Raw genomic sequence first — 17,825 nt, 5'->3', positions numbered from 1 at the left:
TAATAATAACTAATAATCAAGCAAATGAGATTTTTAAAGAAACCATGAGGCAGGTAATTTTTAACAAGCCGGTTTCTTAACAAAATAAACTGATCAGTATCAATCCTTTTACAATAAATTTTGATAACATCTATAATCATTCAGGAGAACTACAAATATCATTATATGGTTTAGAAAAAAAACTATTTTTGGTCTATCTTTATTTTTTTTCAAATCTGAAAACAGGAGTTGTGCATGAACACTTATTGTTGTAGAGACTTATTTTCCAAATGCCAACCTAGTTATCATCAAATTTTGATAAAAACTCAGTAAAAATGCTCATCATAATGAAAAATGTTCCTATCTCTGAATAAAGTGAATCTAATGGAAAAAAATGTCTTGCTTTTTTAAACACCTATGAACTAATTACATATGTTATCTTTGGTTTGGCCAATTTCTGTCAGTTAAAGGCTACAATTTGACAAAAGTACACTTATATAGAGGGTGACACTTTTATGGTCTATTAAGTAAATCATTTTGTTTGTGTGTACATTATATTGTTGAAAGTGCTGGACTGGCATGATACATGTACATATTCTTGGTATACATTTGCAAAGAATATTTACCTCAACCCAGACCTTTGAGATAAAGTTAATAATTGCAGAGTCTTGAATGAACTAAACCTTTTTAAGGACCTTGATGAAAAATTAATTTAAAGAAAAATATAAGAATATTTTTGAAAATAGATTTAAAAATAAAAACTTTGATTAAAACTATACATACTCAAATGTGTCACTAAAGTAGAGAGTTAGTGGTCATAATTTAGAAATAGAAAATAATGGACAATATATAATTCCTAGAAAGGATAGAATATGTAAAACTGTGCCACTTGCTGGACAATGAAGAACACTCCTTCCTTAATGGTAAAATTAACAAAATAACTTGAGATAATCTTTTTGAAAATTGATTACCTTCTCATAATAAAGTCTCTTAAGAACAAAAAATGATAGAATTGCTTTACCTCAATATATGAACATGTTTAAAATATTGACTCCTTTATAAAATAGTCATAAATTAGGACTGAGGGCAGAAACCTAAAAAAAAAATTCCATGTGTTGATTCTTATAGAATTGTTATTTCTTTGCATTATAATGTTTGTTTTGTTACAAACTAAATACAATATGTTTATATGACAATAAAAATATTATGAAATTTGAGAAATAATGAATTGCCTTAATTTTATTTAGAATAAGTACTAAAAACATTTTTTAACATTTGTTAAACAGTGTTGAATGCAGATCAGTCTATCTACAATAATCTAATTATAAACTATTTTGAATTAAGAAAATTAATTTGAGTAACACCTTTTCGATAGACAAAAGCAGGCATTGGGATAGTTTGCATTATATTGGAAGATGATATTCATTTATTCTTCTTAACATAAAGTACATGTAAAAAATAACTTTTACAATTGATTAATTAAAAACTATTTAAAAGGTATATTGTCAAACAAATAGTAATGAGTCAATTAAAAAAAAATATATAGCTATTTGTTCAAATAGTTTTATTATTTCATTTTGTTTTTGAATTTTCTTGACATAATCACAGTTAAATTTGACAAACACATATATGTTTATTTTACCTTAGACATATGACCTGTATGTTATATCATTTTAACACTTCAATGCACCCAAGATTTCCCTTTATCCTTGACTAGTTTATGATTAATACCTTGTGTTTTGATTAAGTAATAGGGGGTATAATGATGGACATAATGGGCCACCATGGTGGACATAATGTTAAGGGCCACCATGAATAAGATAATGTCACAGATAGTACTGTACCATCATAAAAATAAATGAGAAGAACATTACCCGTGTCATGCCAACAACTGGTTTTTAATGAAATGTGTTTAATTCCGATGCAAAGACCCTATAAGTCAATCAATATTAAAGCCAAAATATGCAATCTTTAATGGCCTGACAACAGTATCGTATGAAAATATCCCTTCTTAACAAGTCTGTATACAATAGTATACTGTACACAATGTATTATAATTTCAATGTACTACATTTGATTTTACACGCACACAGTGCAGTGACATTTTGGATACCTAATTTCATTTCAATACAATCACACACTAAACTATTTTACATACGATCCAAAAGCATATCCTGTATTTATTTGGTAGGGGAAAGGGGTGGGGTAAGAATTCGTACAGTACAATTTCTGTAATATTAATCATTTTAAATTCATCAAATGTCAGTAAAAGTACACATTCTGATTTGAATTTAAAAATATATTTCTTTAATGTGTATTAATGGTTTTTATATCTACCGTTTGTCAAAAGAAAAAAGGTTTGTCCTTCCCTTTTTCCCGTGCCCGTTCCCTATTCCCTTAATGGGATAAATCCAACTATAAATTCTCACTGATGAATCTTTTGTAGACGAAACGCACCGATGGAAAATTAATATTTTCAAATAGTATCAAATATGGATCAAATGTGACAGCTAAAAAAGAAGAAAAAAATTAGAACGTCATTATAACTATTCAATGCAAATATGATTATTTGTTAGTCTACAAATGATATCGAATATGTTCGTCACGTCGTAACAACAAAAGTGACCTATCGAATAAGACTATTTACCGGATTTGTTATTACATGAGCAACATGACGGGTGCCACATGAGAAGCAGTATTTGCTTACCCTTCCGGAGCACCTGAGATCACCCCTATTTTTTTGGTGGAGTGTGTGTTGCTTATTCTTTAGTTTTCTATGTTGTGTTATGTGCACTATTATTTGTCTGTTTGTCCATTTCATTTTTGGCCATGTCGTTGTCAGTTTACTTTCGATTTATGAGTTTGATTGTCCCTCTGGTATCTTTCGTCCTTCTTCTTTCACATATTTTTTTTCATTCCTAAACATTGCATCAAGTTAAAAGTATAGTGCTGGGATCACGACTGTTGACATTTATTTTTCTTTATCTGCATTATAAAAACGTGTTCTGTACTACTTTATCAGTAACATTCCATCAACTTAAATATTTTGATATGCAAAAGGGTTAATGTCTTTTTGGATATAATTGCATTCATTCACCTAAAACTGTTTAACCAAACTACATTACGATACATGCCAAATAGTTGATTTGATTATGCATAAGGAGTTTATTATGTCAGGTTTAGGAATTTTGTTAAATGTTTTTTTCCAACGATACAAGGTAAAATATTTTGCCCAATAACACTTTTTTTTCCTTTTCATATAAGACTTTAATAGCTCATTAAAGGTCGTTTGCCAAAGTTAAAGCAAATTCTAGACTTACGATAATTTTATAAACATGAACTATGTCCAAAGTTACATTGCACAAAATAAGAGCATACTTATGTTAAGAGTATATTCCTAAAGATTTTTTTACAAAAATTCTCTTGTGTTTAAGTAAATAAAAAAAGTTTTGTATATCCAAAGGATATAAAAGACACAGAAATCGATTTTGTGAGTAATGGACTAAAATGGACAATATTTATCTCTAAAAACACATGAAGTTATGTTTTTTTCTTCTGAATTACATTTCGAATTAATTGGCTTAAAAATATATAATTCGTCAAATTGTTGTATGTGAAAGTATGCATAACGCATAAAACAACGTGTCAAAAACATTGCCGTAGTTATTTTTCATTGCGTTTTTGAGTTATTACTTGTGTTAGATAATTTTGTATCTTTGTCAGAATAGTCTTATTAAAGCTTTTATTAAGGATTTGGTTAATGATTTAAACCATTAAGTGGAGAAAGACAATGCACATAATATATATATTTTTTTAATTTCAATACAGAAAAAATAAATAATAAACATTTTATATTTTGTTCAAACTATACATCAAAGGAATTTAAATTCAATAACACCAGATATTTAATATAACCATCCATTTCAGAATAAATGTCTAAAGATGTTTTCACTTTGAAATGAAGAGAAGCGAAGAAAGAAGATACAACAATTATGATTATCCTAGATGTGAAGGTAATGCTGTTATTTTAAGTTCCCTACCGAGAAGTCGAAGGGGACTTTAAGTTTGCACTCTGTCTGTCTGTCTGTCTGTCAATCCGGCAAACAAGTTTTCGACTCTTGTTTTTGTCATGCTTAAAGATTATTATTTGATACTGGGTGTATTGTTTTATTATGACATGTTACAGATCAAGTTCGAATTTGTTCCGGCCTGATGATTTTGTGCAGAGTTATGGTCTTTGGACTTACAAAATTCACTCAAATAGGCATTTTTCCACACTTTTTTTTGTCACGCTTCAGGAAATTTGTTTGAAAATTGGTATAAAGTTTTAGCATGCTAAGTTACAGATCAAGGTCGTAGTTTGTTCCAGTATGAAGATTTTGTGCAGAGTTAGAGTCCTTTGACTTAGAAATTCACTTAAATAATCAGTTTTGAACACGTGTTTTTCGTTATGTTTGAAGATATTGACTTGATATTTATTATATCGATTACACCATGACAATTTATAGATCTAATGAGAATTTGGTTCCAAAACAATGAATCTTTAACAGGTAAGGGAATATGTATTACCATGCAATACTCACAGAATGCTTGTTTTTCTGTCTATTTTCTTAACTCAGTTTACGGTTAAAAATAAAAATATGCTAATTCTCTATAAAAAAACAAACCTTGAACGACTATATATACATGTAGTTCAGAGGAATAACATATTTTTCTTTATATATGTAACATTCAGGAGTATGTCTCTTCTAGAAAGGTATTCAATCCCTCAAACGTGTCCAGTCGACTGTTTGTCCAATCATTTATGTATGATGTTGAACGCTTTAACGAGGTTTTTTCACTTACATCAAAATGGACTTCATTTTTAAAACACCAAAACTTTTACCTAACTATTAATGAGGATTCCGCTTTTATAACAGAGGTTTGAAAACATATGAACTCAAGAATACTAATTTGTATTGGCTTGTCTTGTAATTCAATATACAATATTTTTTACATAAGAAAATGCCTTTACACCGTCAGGAATATGACAGTTGTTATCCATTCGTTTGATGTGTTTGAGCTTTTGATTTTGCCATTTGATTAAGGAATTTTCGTTCTGAATTTTACTCGGAGTGCAGTGTTTGTTGATAATTTACATTTAAGACACGCTTTGACGGCAGAATATAATTATTCATAAATAAGTCGACGCACCTCATGTAAACAGTGTGAGTGGTTGTTTGAAGTGTCATCAAGTTTAAATTCAAAACAGGAAAGAGTCCCTCAAACTACATGATCGGAAAGATGAAGTGATAGGTTCAGTCGGTATACCTTTTTCTTCCTGTGACAAAATAGCAAGATACAGTCATATCAAGATTACATGATATTGCTGTAATTTTTTTTAGATTTATAGGTGACAGTAAACGTCCTCATATGCAACCATGCCTACTTAAAATGATACATTCAAACTGTAGGTGCACTATATCCCTCTCCGTGTGGAGTTCATCCAATTTCCAAATACTTATTCTTCATTGTCATTTTGTACACTACAATTAGAAACCAAAGTATAGTTGCTGATGTTGATTAAAACATCATTCAAACTGAGCTAATTGGTCGAAGTAATGTTAACAATTGGATTGACAAATGAGTATTAAGGTAGATTTATGGTATACCACAATCTTGGATTTTACAATTGCAGTACAAAATCGGTCTAGTTATTTATCCAAGTCTGCAATTGTGGAGACAGATTTAATGTTTTATGGTTAGACTGTTTATTTATATAAAAAAAAAATTGGTGATTTATTGTATTATTCAAAATATTTAAACAAATGTCATTTTGTTTTCGTTTTTAAAATCATTTTTCAAATGAGTCATTTATGGGGAAATAACTCTTTTGGTAAAAATTTTATACTGGACTAATAGGATTTTTTTTCACTTGTAGCAAGAAAACAAGTTCGGTGACACCATTTGTTCTTTTTATTTTCTTAAAACATATAATAAAACCTATCTTGTCACAATTTATTTCAAAATTCTACCTCATAGAATTTTTTTTATGCACACAAATGTATTTTTTTTTCATGAACAATTCAACCAAATGTAGGCAATGATCAACGACTAATAGCTTGAAAAATAGCGCGGTGACCTATAATTTTTGAAAAAAGCATAGTCAAATCTTCAATTTGGCTAATTATAAGAAAATTCTGTCTAAAAAAATATATACTTATGATCTATTTTAACAACAATATCTCACTATACAGATAAATTCAAAAAGGGGAAGTTCATAAAAACTTGCAAAATCTACCAATGAAACACATGGCAAACAACTGCCATATTCCTGACTTGGCAAAGGTGTTTTTGTATCCTGTATTTGTTGCAATCAAAGGTCCAAAATCTGAAAGTTGGTAAAAACTTACTCACATTGGCTTTCGTATATTAAATAGTATATGAAATATACTCACTTTCCGCATATACACCACAATAAAAAAAAATCAATCAAAAATTTGACAAATTCGTACCAAATTGATATGTTATAATTCTGAACTATAAATCGCTGTTGAAGCCAATATTGAGAAATATATATACCTTTGTAAAATATCGCTTAGAATAACAGTGATATTCACATGATTTGTGTCTGAATGACAATATAGAATTGCTACCAACTGACTTTTTGGCATGGACAAAAACGTCTTTCTTATACGTCCTTTGCTAGTATCTGTCTAAAATCTATGTTATTATCAGGCTAATACACTTGGTTAACCTTTCGGAAATACGGCAAATTGTCATCGAAACCTTAAAGCGCTCATATAAAGAATACTATCAATTTTAGTACATCCCAGCTCCTTTGTTCTACCAGGAATGATCTGAGCGGATAACCACTAACAGATCACCCTGGCTTGAGTTTCTCTGTTTGTTATGCTTTCCTTTGTTTTGTAATATTTTGGCAAAATCCATGATAAAACTTAGTAATATTCATACGGAGAAGACTAAAATAGTATGTAGACAAAATCCAGTGTATATGCAAGAAATCGAACTCAAGACTTTTACAATATAGACCCACGACTCATACCCCTACACCATGACGACTAGACATGAGCTACCTGTTGAAATAAGCTTTTAAGACATTTTGCCCGGGGCTTATAAAGGATATATACTATATAGTAATATGTAAAGTATATTATAATGATTGTGTGGTGTTCTGAACTAGATGTTATGAAGCTTAAATGATATCGGATATGTTCCTTACGTCGTAACTACAATCCCCTTCCCTTTCATGAATGTGACCTACCGAATTAGACTATTTACCGGATTTGTAATCACATAAGCAACACGACGGGTGCCACATGTGGAGCAGGATATGCTTACCCTTCCGGAGCACCTGAGATCACCCCTAGTTTTTGGTGGGATTCGTGTTGTTTATTCTTTAGTTTTCTATGTTGTGTCATGTGTTCTATTGTTTTTCTGTTTGTCTTTTTCATTTTTAGCCATGGCGTTGTCAGTTTGTTTTAGATTTATGAGTTTGACCGTCCCTTTGGTATCTTTCGTCCCTCTTTTAAATGTTGTTTTTGTCCTCTCATCTGGGATGTAAAATAATTATCCCATTCGGACTTTGTTTTTCAGTGTACATCTGGATGATCTTACACTAGCACACCGTGCCCTCTTGGGATAACTATTACGTACCGATAAACGATCTTTCAGAAAACGTATCAGACAAAAAAACACGAGAAAGGGACCAACATCTGTATGTCTGTCTATTTAACAATGTATCAATCCATGTTATAATTATTATTGTATCATATGAAATGTAATCGTTTAAAAAGTCAAAGTTTTAATTTGAAATGATTAATAAATCAAATTTCTAATTTTCCGTTAAATGACTTAACACTTCCGGATATTAAGCTTGAAAACCCGATACTCCTGTATCTTATTGATCTACATAAATGTGTCAAGGTCATACCTATGATTCATGTATTAGTTGTGTAGGAAACAACTTTTACTAAAAATTGTAGATAATTTATCGAAAACCTCAAACCCATTTAAACTCATGACGTAATAATTGTATGATCATAAACCTGCATGGCCAACAATTTCAACAATAGCCACTTTTGATAACTGACTCTTTTTTTCTACTGAAGTTATCTAACAAACATTTAAAAGCAGGTAAGAGGTTAATAATGCGTAATAAACGGTACATCATCACATTTGTTTTTTTTTTCTCATAAATTGCGGTATTACGTAATTGATTTATATAGTATTTAGATCAACTGAAATTTTAATGTTTAAATATTGAAAATATCGGAACCACACTGACAAAAAGGTTTAATGTATTCTAATTTAAAGTTCGCATGAGCAAAGTAGGCGTGGCTCCGGTGTCAATCCCTCGCGTTCTCAGTCAGTAAAGTACAACAAAATGTATTTTGGGTACCGTTAATTGATTTTTTTAAAAATTAATAACTTTATATTTAAAATTTATGTTGCCGATATTTAGCCTTTTTGTGCAGATGCAGTGTTTTAAAAGTAATCATCAATCAATCAATCATAGTATAATACAGTAAAAGTTTGTTACCTGACAAAAATTAAATGCTTAACTATATATTTGGAAATACAATAACAGTTGCCATGTGACTACATGCATCTTGGAGTAAGAATGTGTCTTGGAGATACATTACTCAGACTCTCCTTTCATAAAAGAGATAACTTGAACGTTTAATTGACTTATATAAAGTACTTATACACATTTAAGTTATGATATCAGATACTACTTGACATCTATCAATACGAAACTGGAAGAATACGTTATAATAAGTCATTGACCTTCATGATATGTTGTATATATTCCGTGACACACAATCCTACAACTGTGTGTTAACATCCAATAAGGCGTAGTGACCTTTGAGAAAAGGAAGCATCTACATTCTGCATTGCATTGATGAATATTCATTTCAGAACGTCAAGGAGCATCCTACATCTCACAAGATTATGTCAATCTGACTTGCATCTTAAGCGGCATTCACTGTAAACAATAGGTTGGCATACCTATGTTCAGACAATTTTTGATAACAGTAGAAACATTACAAAATAATAAAGTCTTTGAAAATTTGAACATTACACATATTTCCCCAGATTTGGTTTTCAAAATGACACTTTATGAAATGCATGATAATTTCCTCGCTTCATAAAACCATTTACATACTATCAACATAATCACTTCAGTTGTGTCCATGTGTACATCAATCTATTCTTTAGAATACGAAGTTTGAACCAATAATCCACAATCTAGTCTCATTTTTGGAAACTCATTTAGAAACGACCTGTGCTTTGATTTGATCAATATTGTTTATTGTACATAAACCAATGTATCATAATTATATAATGAAATGATTAACATCCTGTCCCGCCTTTTAATGCAAACAGTAACTTTGTCTGTTATGGCACTGCTTTACAACAATAAGACGTGTAGTTTGTTAAAGATAAGAGAAGAATTGAGTCAAATTGTACATTGATCTTTTTTAGGTTTTAAAAGCCCTATCACCATACGCGATGACCAAGAGAATAAGGGAAAGCTTGCATCAGCAACAAGCAATCAAGCCACAACGGAAACGCATGATCCAATAACTAGTAACAACAATGAACAAAGACAACCTTTTGCACCTAGACACAAGGGTATGTATTCAAACGAGTAAATACTTATTACAGGTAATTATAGTTATTAATTCAAAATTGAAGGAGAACAACACTACTTTGTGATAATCATGGATATATTCTCGTAAATGTAGTCAAAACCCATTAATTCCGAATATACAAAACATTGAACGTTTATTTTATTTTTATGCCAAGGTTTTTTTTATCTATTGTCTACTCTGAAACCCAAACCAATATGGCATGTCCATTTTACAACTACAACAATATTTTCCAATATCTTTTCAGTAAATACAGAAATCCAATTTGAAAACCATGAGGATGGCCAAGAAAGTCACATACGAGTACACACACCAAGACGTAACAAACACGAGCAATATGGGCATAGACGATCGTATACACCAAGGGATTATGGTAATCCAAATACTTTTGTAAAAATCAATCCAACCGGCTTTTTAAAAAATTATATAATTATTAAAGCTTTTCAATATTTCCAAAATTTTAATTAAACATAGAGAAGCATTTGAAATACTGAAAATCGTTTAATTTGATATGTAAAGATAACTATAATGTTTTGAATTGTAAGGCATTACATTAATTAAAACTGTTATGTAAGATTTATACAATTATAAAGTTGTCATTCAGTTGTTTTACACATACTGTTGATTCATTAATATTCGTTGGATACCAATTTTTCGTGGATTTTGTGGGTACAGGTGAACTACGAAATTAAATCTTCAAAAATGACAAATTTTTATAGGCTTCTTTGCTGACTTCACCAAAACCACAAAATTAAGTATCGACGAACATGCAAGTTTTCCATATTCCATGAAAATTGGTACCCACGAAAATAAATGAATATACAGAACTAGGTCCATCCATACAATGTTCGGTTTAAGTAAGATTAAAAGTGTAGTGTTCCAGCGGTCTTGTCTGTTTATATAGTTTTTTGTGTGCAAGATATTCATTCGGATCTTTGTATATATGAATATTTTGATATCAGGCGGGTTTGGTTACTATGCTATATAAAAAAGAAGATGTGGTATGCTTGCCAATGAGACAAAAGACCAAAATGACACAGAAATTAACAACTATAGGTCACCGTATGGCTGAATGAAGTATCTTTAACCATGAATGTATGTTGAAAATTAAATTCCATGTTCGATGTTAATAGCAACTGTTAGATTTGGTTTAAATGCATGCTGTTAACTTTGTCTGCTTTAGATAAGTAATACGTGTAATGTCCCATTTTTCCAGTTTGTTAATTATAGTTTCCTTGTGCACATTATATATGTTTTATTTGAGTCTTTGGACACTAGAAAATATGGATATCAGGAGTTTGATATTTTTTAATGCTATAATTCAACGTATCGTTTGTCAACAATGATGTATATTTGTAGTTTCAGTTCCTGTTTAAAAATATTTATACTCACACTAACTGGTCGAACAATGAAGTAAAACAGTTGAAAAAAAAAAATCACATATCATCATGTGATTTTCGCTGTTGAGTTTTTATTCAGTTGTTTACTCAAATTTGAAAAGCATGTCCTACCGAATGATTTTAGGTATCTAGTTTTTTGTGAAGGCTTTCTACGATTTTTAACCGTTTCCGATAACTTTGCGATTTTCGTTTGTCAAAAAAACGGCGTCATATGTTTTCGTATGAATTAAAAATTGGATCAGTTCACGGACAGGAAATGACTATATAATCCGGAAATTAGTATTTTCTAAAGTCGTGGTTCTGGTGATCGCTGGAATCATAATGAAGGTTATTCAATACTTTTCAGTAATAGAAATAAATAGTAATGATGATACGAAAACATATGACATACGAAAACACATGACACGACGATACTTTGAAAAAAACACACATAAATGATTATGCTTTACATTTTGATGTTTTTCTATTCCACTATCATGAACAGGAATTCTCTCTGATGCGCTTTAATTGTATTCGGTATAAGCATGATTCCATAACTGCATATATATTAGCTAACATATAACCAACCATTAACATCAAACATAAAAACAATTTTATTTTTTAAACAGCAGATTCAGAACCCAATAGGTTTTACAACGAGAATGGCAACCTCTACCACAGAAGGATACACAAACACAGACCAAATAAACACGAGCAACATGGACAAGGAAGATTCTATACTCCAAGGGATAATGGTAGTAAGTTTTACATTTGCAATTATGAGTCAAAAATCGTTTTTCAACAATAAAACGATTTTATTTCATTCAACTTGTAGGGATTACTCGATAAAAAAAAACACCACAAACTTATATAAAACATAAATGTGAAACAGCTTGGTGTTGTTTTTGGAAGACGGAATGAAACGGGGAATGTGTTAAAGAGACAACATACCGAACAAAGAGAACAAAAAAGTTAAGCTCGTGTATTTACTAATCAGCGAAACAGATGGCACACAAAACACCTAAGCATACACATGATTGAAAATATAAAAAAGGAAAGACAACAAAAGAACAAAGGCTACAGACTGTAATAATGAAAACATCGAGTTCTCCACTTCACAATCTTAGTTATACAAGATCTGTTTCTATCTTTTTACTCTGTTTTTGAAATAGGAAAAAGAAGATTTCAACACTGCAACATTAGAATAATAACAAAAAACGTACGACAAAAGGGTGTGAAACAATTCATATGGAGTTTGTTATGTTTGTGGAACGATTGAGATCCATCAGCATTAACTAGATCAAACCTGTAACAAAAGGGTTCATTAAAAGATATGAACAATTACCGTTTAGCAATTAATAATTTATTTATTAATCCTTTATAGTAGAAAGTCAATGCTCTTCCAGTGAGGGTAACCATCATGACTACAGAAGAGCTAGATATAAAGATCAATGTGGTTATAGACAATGCTCTTCCAGTGAAGGTAACCATCATGACTACAGAAGAGCTAGATATAAAGATCAATGTGGTTATAGACAATGCTCTTCCAGTGAAGGTAACCATCATGACTACAGAAGAGCTAGATATACAGAGCAATGTGGTTATAGACAATGCTATGTTCAAAGGGATGCAGGTATGTGTGAATAAAAGGCAAAATATGGTAACATCTATGAGATAGCATCTTAACACATATCAGCGTATTTCTTGAATACAGTGATTTTAGATGTTTAATTTCGATAACAATCGTCTATCGTCAAAATAAACACAAAATGTATTGAACAAAATAACCTGAGTTCTTCAGTCCAACTTGAGTCGACTTGGGTCTTATCAATGGCACTCAAAATAAAAAAAGTTATAATACCAAATCAACCATGATGTCTTAAATAATGTTTGTGTTTGTTTTGTGTTTTTTAATAACTATGAGATTTAATCACTATACCATTTACTAATGATACGTTGTATTAGAATGTATATTTTAAGATTACGAATAGCTTGCTCTTTAGCACTTACAAAATGATCATTATATAATGATCAAACACAAATGAAATCCTGCTTTTACAGAATACAAGTGACAATGTCTGTTTCAATAACTACAGTATAAAATTGTGTATGTCAGACACGCCTTTCGATACTTTAAACTTCAAACTTGATACGAGATTATAAAAACAAAACATACATAATTTCAAATGAGACAAACTTTGAGATTTTATATTTTAAAGAATCTGAAGAACAAGAAACCACACATTGTCCCAGAGCAACAGATCTGCCTGAATGTTACGATGGTTAGTAGATACACTAACTTATATAATTAGGAGCACTAATTTAAACCTTTAATTTGACTTTACAAAAAAAGATCATTTTTAAAGCCTAAACTAATTTTGTAAATTCAATTTATAATATAAGAAGAATTCTAAAATTCGGAACACTATTCCTACAACTATTATTTGGTATCTTTTTAAATGCAGAGATTATCATATGACATCATAGGACCTCGATTGCGATTGGTGTACATGGTCCAAAAATGAGGTTGTGAGTTTGAATCTCACACTTGCAAGGTGCACTCTACTTTAATCTTAATGGACTGGGATTTTCAATTTTCCATACCAAGGTCGGTGGTTCTCTCAGAGCATTCCGGCTTCCTCCACCAGAAACTCTGAGCGTCACGACATAGCACAATAGTGTTGAAAATGGGATAAAACACCAGCCAAGCGATTTATATGACATCTTAGTCATAAAGTAATACGGAATGAAACGGGGAATGTGTTAAAGAGACAACAACCCGAACTAAGGAAAAAAAAAAGGTTAAGCCCGTGTATTTACTAGTCAGCGAAACAGATGGCACACAAAACACCTAAGCATACACACGAATCAAAATATAAAAAAGGAAAGAAAAAAATCCAAGAATAACAAAGGCTACAGACTGTAATAATGAAACATTTTTTTTACATTATGTAAAATTGACAATATTGAGAGATCATTTTAAAATATGTGATTTTTTCATTAGCATTTTAAAACATGATAACATGGGAAAAAAACAGTAAAAAATCACAATATTTATATAATCCTGCAAATGCAAATGAATTAGTTCTTCATCACATTTTTTAATCACCGTAATTATGAAATTTCGAAGTTTTTATTTATGAATCATCTTACATATACAGGAATATTTACGGTAATAGTTATTGAATATTTAGTAGATACAGAGCACCCAATGTCCAACCTCGAGGATGGCTATCATGGCACACCAAGACCAAATAAACACGACCAATATCGGCATAGACGATCATATACTTCAAAGGATGATGGTAACATATATTATATAACATTTATTTCGTAATTTACAGTGCAGATTTTTGTAAACATGATATGAAATAAGAAAAAGAAGATTTCAACACTACAATATTAGAATAATAACAAAAAGGTACGACAAAAGGGTGTGAAACAATTCATATGGAGTTTGTTATGTTTGTGGAACTATTGAGATCCATCAGCATTAACTTAATCAAAACTGTAACAAAAGGGGTTCATTAAAAGTAATGAACAGTTACCGTTTAGCAATTAATAATTTATTTATCAATACTTTACAGTAGAACGTGAATGCTCTTCCAGTGAGGGTAACCATCATGACTACAGAAGAGCTAGATATAAAGATCAATATGGTTATAGACAATGCTATGTTCAAAGGGATGCAGGTATGTGTGAATAAAAGGAAAAAATATGTTAACATCTTTGAGATAGCATCTTAATACATATCAGCGGAATTTTCTTGAATACAGTGATTTTAGATGTTTAATTTCGATCAAAATCGTCTATCGTCAAAATACACTCACAATGTATTGAACAAAATAACTTGAGTCTTATCAAAGATAATTCTTCTGTCCATCCAGCATTTTCATCTACTTGGGTCTTATCAATGGCACTCAAAATAAAAAATGTTATAATACCAAATCAACCATGAAGTCTTAGATAATGTTTGTGTTTGTTTTGAATTTTTTAATGACTATGAGATTTAATCACTAGACCATTTGCTAATGATACGTTGTATTAGAATGTATATTTTAACATCACGAATAGCTTGCTTTTAAGCAGTTACAAAATGATTATAATATAATGATAAAACAAAAATGAAAACCTGCTTTTACAGAATACAAGTGACAATGTCTGTTTCAATAACTACAATATAAAATTGTGTACGTCAGAAGCGCCTTTCGATACTTTAAACCTCAAACATGATATGAAATTATACAAACAAAAACATACAAAATTCCAAATGAGACAAACTTTTAGATTTTATATTTAAAAGAATCTGAAGAGCAAGCAACCAAACATTGTCCTAGAACAACAGATTTGCATGAATGTTACAATGGTTAGTAGATAAACTAACTTATATATTTAGCAGCACTAATTTAAATCTTTAATTTGACCAAACAAAAAAAGATCATTTTCAAAGCCTAAACTAATTTTCTAAATACCATTTATAATATAAGAAGAATTCTAAAATTCTGGACACTATTCCTACAACTATTATTTGGTATCTTTTTAAATGCAGAGCATTATCATATGACATCATAGGACCTCGATTGCCGATTGGTGTACATGGTCCAAAAGTGAGGTTGTGAGTTTGAATCCCACACTTAAAAGATGCACTCTACTTCGATTTTAATGGACTAGGATTTTAAATTTTCCATACCAATGTCGGTGGTTCTCTCAGAGCATTCCGGCTTCCTCCACCAGCAACAGTGAGCGTCACGACATAGCACAATAGTGTTGAAAGTGGCGTTAAAACATCAGCCAATCGATTTATATGACATTTTAGTCATAAAATAATTTAAAATTTAAAGAAAATAACTTTCTTCTGTGCTGTTTTAGAAAAAAAGGTTTGAACTCTATATTAGCCTTATCATCACCAACATATAATTGAACTTCAATGGCTCACAAGAAACTTAACCCTTGTGTGACTTGGTTACAATATATATTCATGTTTCCGTTGTGTCGTTTGTTTTCTCTTAATTTTGAGTGTGAATTTACATTACTATATGACGTGTCACGGTACTTATCTATCCCAAATTTATGTATTTGGTTTCGATGTTATATTTGTTATTCTCATAGGATTTTGTCTAATGCTTAGTCCGTTTCTGTGTGTGTTACATTTAAATGTTGTGTCGTTGTTCTTCTCTTATATTTAATGCGTTTCCCTCAGTTTTAGTTTGTTACCCCGATTTAGTTTTTTGTCCATGAATTTATGAGTTTTGAAAAGCGGTATACTACTGTTGCCTAATTTATCATGAGCAAGATGATGAAAACAGACCAGAAGACCTTTCTTAAAATGATATATGTTAAAAAAAAAGTAACTTAATTTTGTTGTTTTATCAAGTGTATTTAATGATTTTGAAACTCACGGTTATGTGCCTTTATAGTTGATAATACTGAATCACTGTTCCTATCGTTCAATTACAAAAGTCTGGAAGTTCTTTTTATCGAACATCTATTATTACTGACGATAAAATTGACCTAACCAATGCATTTGCTCGATACTGAGATGATATGAGGTTTATAGAATATCTTTGTGGCCATGTTGTTAGATTGCGTATCGTACCGCAAAATTTGGACCACTTATCTAGCAAACTGTTTAACAAATATCGATTTTTTTCTTTTGTTTATGTGGGACGTGTTGGGTAGCTTTTATGTGCTGTTTTGTTTACTTCAATGGCATTTCGTCGGTGTGGGGTTTTATTCAAAGCTATATCCAAATGTTACATGCGTGATAACACCAGTGTGAGGTATCAGTAGTATAGTTTGATACAAGCTTTATTATTAGAGAGTTGCTTTTGTCATTTTTTGTATTGTGCTTTTAGTCATGATTTCATTGTACGAATAAGGAAAGTTATTTTGTAAATGAAAAGTATAGCTTTGTAATTAAAGAGGAGCGAAAGATACCTGAGGGGCAGTCAAACTCAAAGAACGAAAACAAACTGACAGCACCATGGCTAAAATTAAAATAGACAAACAGACAAATAATAGTACAAATGACACAATATAGAAAACTAAAAACTAAGCAACATGAATCCCACCAAAAACTGGGGGTCATCTCAGGTGCTCTGGAAGGGTAAGCAGTTCCTGCCCCACATGTGACACCCGTCGTGTTGCTCATGTTATAAAAAACCCGGTAAATAGTCTAATTCGGTAGGTCACATTCATGAAAAAGGAAGGGGATTGTAGTTACGACGAAATATCCGATAACATCTGTGAAACAGTTATTCCATAACTGTCAACCATTTCGTGATTACTGCCGTAAAATTTACGAAGGGATGGTTTCAACTTCATCATTTGGAACTCTTGGTTTAATAGCTTTCTTGTGATCAGCAATCTTTTACCAAAGAGATCCTGATAGGAATATAACAAGCACGGGAATATCTAATCATTTCGATATATAATCCGTATGCAGGTGCTGCTGGAACGTTGTAAAAAGTAAAATCACAAAAATACTGAACTCAGAGGAAAATCAAATCGAAAAGTCCATAATCACCTGGCAAAATCAAATGACAAACACAGCAAAAACGAATTGACAAGAACTGTCATTTTCCTGACTTGGTACAGGCATTTTCAAATGTAGAAAATAGTGGATTAAACATGGTTTTAAAAAAAGTGGTTTTCTCGTATTTTTCACATAGATATGCTATGGATTTATTACATTTGAGCCTTGTTGTCGAAAATCAAACAGGTTAAAGCTATAAAATAAAAGTGTTTATGATGTATCAAGTAGTACCATTAACAAGATTAAAGCCTTAAATATCTTTGCAATTTAAGGGAT

At 30.9% G+C, this 17,825-nt stretch overlaps 1 protein-coding gene across 11 annotated transcripts in view; it reads left to right on the top strand.

Moving 5' to 3' along the window:
- LOC143048305 (cyclic GMP-AMP synthase-like receptor) overlaps positions 1-17,825 on the top strand; it is a 28,931-nt gene that overhangs the window by 2,357 nt on the left and 8,749 nt on the right. For 3 of the 11 annotated variants that reach the window (XM_076221917.1, XM_076221913.1, XM_076221914.1), the window contains exons 2-10: positions 3,907-3,992; positions 9,469-9,618; positions 9,883-10,008; positions 11,644-11,772; positions 12,399-12,647; positions 13,234-13,296; positions 14,209-14,319; positions 14,602-14,706; positions 15,318-15,380. In XM_076221917.1, coding sequence (XP_076078032.1) covers positions 3,938-3,992; positions 9,469-9,618; positions 9,883-10,008; positions 11,644-11,772; positions 12,399-12,647; positions 13,234-13,296; positions 14,209-14,319; positions 14,602-14,706; positions 15,318-15,380 — 1,051 coding nt within the window. In that variant the 5' untranslated portion in view covers positions 3,907-3,937. The remainder of the gene's footprint in view (positions 1-3,906; positions 3,993-9,468; positions 9,619-9,882; positions 10,009-11,643; positions 11,773-12,398; positions 12,648-13,233; positions 13,297-14,208; positions 14,320-14,601; positions 14,707-15,317; positions 15,381-17,825) is intronic. The other 8 variants (XM_076221921.1, XM_076221920.1, XM_076221916.1 and 5 more) reach the window with 7 other exon arrangements.

This window comes from Mytilus galloprovincialis, chromosome 10 (genome assembly GCF_965363235.1).
Source record: "Mytilus galloprovincialis chromosome 10, xbMytGall1.hap1.1, whole genome shotgun sequence".
In the NCBI taxonomy this organism is placed as follows: domain Eukaryota; kingdom Metazoa; phylum Mollusca; class Bivalvia; order Mytilida; family Mytilidae; genus Mytilus; species Mytilus galloprovincialis.
This window is presented reverse-complemented; position numbering and strand designations above follow the sequence as displayed.